The 5,398-nt window shown below is 35.0% G+C and overlaps 1 protein-coding gene across 1 annotated transcript; it reads left to right on the top strand.

Moving 5' to 3' along the window:
- The first annotated feature begins 709 nt into the window (after positions 1–709).
- On the top strand, positions 710–5,398 carry CUNH2orf66 (chromosome unknown C2orf66 homolog). The gene is made up of 4 exons (XM_046447624.2): positions 710–895; positions 1,342–1,508; positions 3,054–3,252; positions 4,628–5,398. The coding sequence occupies exons 2-3, from the start codon at positions 1,386–1,388 to the stop codon at positions 3,231–3,233; spliced, it is 303 nt and encodes a 100-aa protein (XP_046303580.1). The 5' UTR covers positions 710–895; positions 1,342–1,385; the 3' UTR covers positions 3,234–3,252; positions 4,628–5,398.

The raw sequence follows: 5,398 nt of genomic DNA, 5'->3' as shown, positions 1-5,398 counted from the left end.
CCTTATGTAATGCCTGGCACATAGTAGGCATTCAGTAAATTTTTTGACTTAATGAATAAAGAAAATAAACACATGAAGGTCATAGTGAGTTGCCCAAGGTCAGGATGGCAAGGCTGAAACCATAGCCAAATATTCTAAGTTCCGGTCCAGCTCACCAGCCTTCTCAACAATGAGTTTATCCAAAATTTTATTCTGAATCATTGGAACCAAAGTAACTTTACAACTCATCAATTTCTCAAGTCCAATTTACAAGTCCAATTTCTCAACCCTTCTATTTTCTACCAATGGGATTTATTCAGTAAGGTGATGCTGTAGGTATAGTAATTTTTTCTTTTTCCATGAAGTACATGCTATATTTGTTCCATTTTAAAGGGGTATTATGATATGCCACTATTTCAAACTTGTAAAGCTTCTCAGGATTCTAAGAAGAAATACAAGGTTTTTGTCAAAAAGAACAATTTTGTCTCTTGCAATAGAATTTCCTGTTCAAAAAGTGCTATTAATTTGAAAACTATATCTCCAAAAGAACATTCTATTAGGTGGGATCATCATCATCGTATTCCCAGCCGCTATGTATATATCTTCTCTTAAATGTGAAAAGGGAGAAAGCCACTTTGCTGTGTAGAAAAGTGCCTCGTGTGTTTTATAAAATGTTCAGTAGTTAAAGGAGAGGCTGCTGCATTTGTAAGATAAATAGGCTATCCCTGAAGAAGCTTGCAGATCTGATTCTCAAGGGTCTTTGTGCCATGGATGAAAATGGGATCATTACTTTTGATCCTCTGCACACGTCACTGACTCCCACCTCCAGCTGATCCACGGGTTATAAGTACCTATGAATCGTCTTGCAGATTGTAGGCAAGATTACCTACAAGGGCCAGCCAAAGCCAAGCTCCTGGTAAGCTTTATTGCCCTTTGTATTTCTGTTTCCATTTCACATATTGGGGTGGAAAGACAATCTGTATTCATAGGTATGAGATCCATTTCTCTGTCTCAGATGTGTATGTTGGAGGCATTTCTCAGTATAGGGTATCTGAAGTAATTTTTTCTTTTTTAAGGCTGCTATCTTAAGACATAAGTAATTTAAGGTTTGGCTGTAAAACTTGCTTTCTTTGGAGAAAGCAAAGTGTGTATTTATTCAAAGATGAAAAAGGCATACTTGGACTTTCTAGGTTGTATTCATAATTGCTTTGCTCATCATTGTATAATGTTCTCCTTATCATGGACTCTTTTAAGTGAATCACCTGGATTTGGAGGGCCTCATTTGAAAGTGAATATGGAAAAGATGGTTGAAAAATTTAGGTGAACCAGTAGTCATTTCTCCTTCCTTTTCTACCTTTATAGATTACCCGCCCCCCATCTCTCCTTTTACTCAGCTTCATTGCATCATGACCAAAGCACCTCTCTTGCTGCTATGTGTTGCCCTGGTGCTAACTGGGCATGTGCATGGAGCCACACTGAGAAATGAAGACAAGTGGAAGCCACTCAGCAACCCCAGAAATCGTGATCTGGTAAGAACACATCTGGAACATGCTGAACATAAGGTGGAACTGGCACCTCTCTGAAATTATGCACACTGTGTCCTGTATTGTCGAGCAGAGTTGAGAAGAGGCTACCAGGAGTTGAGGATTTCCACAAGGACAGGTCCAATGTTTTGCTAGTTGAGTGGTGGGCATTCTATTGTTTCTATGGCCAGTTCACATTTATTTCTGTAAGGAGAAACATTTATATTTAGAAATGATCTTATGCATACTCAGCACATGACATTTGTAAATGTCTTATATACACATTGACTTTATAGCCTTGATTCCTAATACATACACAAAATAATGTAATTGTGGTATGTGCCTGTAATGCCAGTTACTTGGGAGGCTGAAGCAGGAGGATCACAAGTTTGAAGCCAGCCTTAGCAGCAACATAGTAAGACGCTTTCTTTTTTTATTTATTTATTTTTTAGTTGTAGATGGACAGCATGCCTTTATTTCACTTATTTATTTTTATGTGGTGCTGAGGATCGAACCCAGTGTCTCACATATGCGAAGCAATCGCGCTACCACTTGAGCCACATCCCCAGCGCAGTAAGATGCTTTCTTAAAAAATAAAAAGGGGCTGGGTTACACACCTGTAATTCCAGTGACTGAGGCTGGAGGATTAAGAGTTTGAGGCCAACCTCAACAACTTAGCAAGGCCCTAAGCAACTTAGTGAAATCCTGTCTCAAAAATAAAAAAGAAAAAAGGGTTGGGGGGTATGGCTCAGTGGTTAAGCACTCCTGGATTCAATCCCCAGTACCTGAATAAATAAGTAAATAGTATAGCAGGGAATTGGTTTTTTTGCTCAACATAAATTGTACTGATGATAACATAGACAATCATACAACCAACATTTGCAAAACTTAATCACAAAAATTGGAAAGTGACCCTGCATAGTTATCAACTTACTAAGCATGTTTTTAACATATGGTTATATAGAAAATAGAATTCAGAAGACCAGTAAAAATTCTAAAGCATGCCAAATACAAAACATGTTGATATGACTATTTCAAATATATTTTTTCTAAAGAAAATGATGTGAAATGTAGATTAGAATAATTAAACCAGTAGTACTTTGCCCAGTTTCTATGTGTTTGTTTCCTAAACAGAATCTGAAAAACACTTAAAAAGAAACTACTGCCAAGGGCAGCAAATGGCTCTCTCCTTCAGCAGAGGAGACACTGAGCTAATAAATGTGGAGTTCAGATTCATTTATGACCTCAGTACTCAGACAGCTCACAATGAATCCTGCCTGTGGTGTTATTATGATTGACATTCCTCTCTTGGAATTTTTCATCAACAGTGGTGAATGATCTTGTTTAGGGTTGAAATGTAAGAAAGATGGTAGGAGGAGAGGAGGAGGAGACAAATTGAAGCTTGAACTTCTCTTTCTGGATTTTCAACCTCCTGCTTCTTAGATTAGTCTTAAAGTCAATTCAGGGAGAGAAAAGGAGAGGAAAAAAAAATCATATTTGAGTTGTGATGTTTCATTTACATATGGCAATGAATATTTTCTTTCTCTCTAGTTTTTCAGAAGCCTTCAGGCATATTTTAAGGGCAGAGGTCTTGATCTTGGGAGGTTTCCAAATACTTTCTCCATGAACGAGAATCCCAGACCTCTCTCTTTCCAGCCAGAACTGATAGCTGCTGCGTTTGCAGACTATGAAGAACAGAAAAATTCCTTTCCCAATTACCTCAAAGGCTGAAAGTTTCCTCTGAGCTCAGGTAAAAGTTGTTGCTTTACTCCCAAGATCTAACCAAACATTCAAATCAGCCATAAGTAGAGGTTTATATTTCTTTGAAAAGTGACTTATTTCCTCAGAGAAAAAAGTGCTTAGTTCTGATAATACTCATCACGATTAAATATTTGAGTTTGGTTTGAATATTTTATAGTATGGCTTTTTAAAATATTAGTTACAAATTTAAGCATATATTTCTAGGGATACATATATTAAAATATTGAATTGTTACTCTTAATAGAATGATTAAATTAATTAAATATCACATACTCTTACCTACAGCTTCTTTCAGACCATGTCATATAGCTAAGTTATGTAGAAAATCATACATAAAGAAATATATCAAATTGATCAGTTGGGTTAAATAAAAAATAAAAGTTAAAAGAATGGTTCTTTTGAAGGGGAAATCAAACTCATAGAACTCGAATTTCCTAATTTAGAGAAAAACAAGGTAAAATATTAGTAAAGATGGCATTTATGGGGTTGTGAATATAGTTCAGTGGTAGATATTTGCCTAGCATGTATGAGGCCCTAGGTTCAAGTCCCAGCACTGCCAAAAAAAATCATGTTTAAGACTTGAATTTAGTATTCTTATTACTTTAGCCTTCTATATGTACCATTTAAAAAGAAGCAGGTTATGGTACATTTCAAGAAAATACATTATGGTTCTAGCATATTAGCATCTTGTTTGGCTGAATAATAAACAGAATGGAATCATAATTAAAATCTTTTCCCATTCTTCTACATATTGGTGAAATTGTGAGGAAGCATAACCACCATTATATTTCATTGTATTTTTGAGAGGGTTTTCACTATAGTTCTCTAAAATGAGATGATTAAAAGAAATAATGATCCTTATTTTTAAAAAAAGATGCAATTTGTGATGTGAAATATGAACTTGAATACTATCCTAAGATGAAAAAATAAAATGGAATAAACAGAAAGATACTAATAAAGTTTTTCCTTGACTATTTTTCATAAACAGACTGTAGGGTATCAGAAGCTAAAACAGAATAATCATTAATACCATAGTTCCTATTTTGGTATGAGGTATATAAATTGCTTGTAAGCCTCAGTTTCTTCATTTGTAATTGCAGATACTAATCTCTACCTCACAGAAAGTATCACAGAAGTACTAAATAGATACTTTACTGTAAGCATGGATTGAGGTAATATAGGAATTATTCAAAGTTGTGAAAGAAGCTGAGCTTCTGATTTGGAGTAATTTCATAATTATGAGCTCTATATTTCTAATATCTCTGATATAAAAATGAGAACAAAAAGTTTTCAATGAATTATGTTGAGTTGGGTGTCTTTGTCTTAATTTTCTATTTCATTATAACATTTTCTTGTTCTTTCAGGAGTCAAGGCCATTTTAAAACCACAGAAGCAGCTTCTCTTTAGAACTATTCCACCATGGTCATGGCTAAACTTTTGCGTGTTATTTCTCCTTCATGCTTATTAGTCAATTTGTAATGATTTTATTCTACATGCCCATATTTATATATAAATATTTGGACCTTTGTGATGTATGTGACTTATGCGCATATTTTGGAGTGTTTTTTCCCTTCTATTATCATATTGATGTAGGGCACTGCATGTATTTATAGGACTTACAAAACATGAAAAAAAAAAGACATCATAGGTTCAAAGAGATAATAATCTTCCAAATTAGATATTTTCCTTAAAAACTCACAGTCTTAGTTTCATATCAAATGAGAGTACGTCGAAATGGAAGCAAGCAGATATGGGATTCTAGGAGGTACCAAGGTCTCTGGAAGATGCTCTCATGCTAATATATTCGGAGACTGACATTGTGTTAAATCAAATATTCTAGCTACACTCAGTCTTCAGTCTGTGGAACACAACCTCCTCAAGAAGAGAGAGGAGAAACAGGAGGATTTCTATTCTTTTCCAACCAACCTCCTCTCCTCATCATAGTGTGTTCTAAATTATTCTAATTCCCATATGCTCATTTGGAATGACTACCTGTGCTATATCATTATGGATAGTTACATCATTTTCTCTGTGATTCCTGCAAAAGAAACACTGTACTAGAATATGAACATCAATGTCCTAACAATGTTAATCTGTATGTTCCAAAATAGTTTTAGTGGGTTTTTGTGGATTGT

This window comes from Marmota monax, unplaced genomic scaffold (genome assembly GCF_021218885.2).
Source record: "Marmota monax isolate L192 unplaced genomic scaffold, Marmota_monax_Labrador192_F-V1.1 WCK01_AAM20220418_F8-fsc00007, whole genome shotgun sequence".
Classification (NCBI taxonomy): Eukaryota; Metazoa; Chordata; class Mammalia; order Rodentia; family Sciuridae; genus Marmota; species Marmota monax.
The sequence above is the reverse complement of the archived record's forward strand: the minus strand, read 5'-3'. Positions and strand labels throughout refer to the sequence as shown.

Excerpts from the sequence above, each read along its gene's own strand:
- CUNH2orf66 (XM_046447624.2), top strand. The coding sequence starts at position 1,386 with ATGACCAAAGCACCTCTCTTGCTGCTATGTGTTGCCCTGGTGCTAACT. Across the intron at positions 1,509-3,053 it reads ACCCCAGAAATCGTGATCTG|TTTTTCAGAAGCCTTCAGGC; the intron begins GTAAGAACACAT and ends CTTTCTCTCTAG.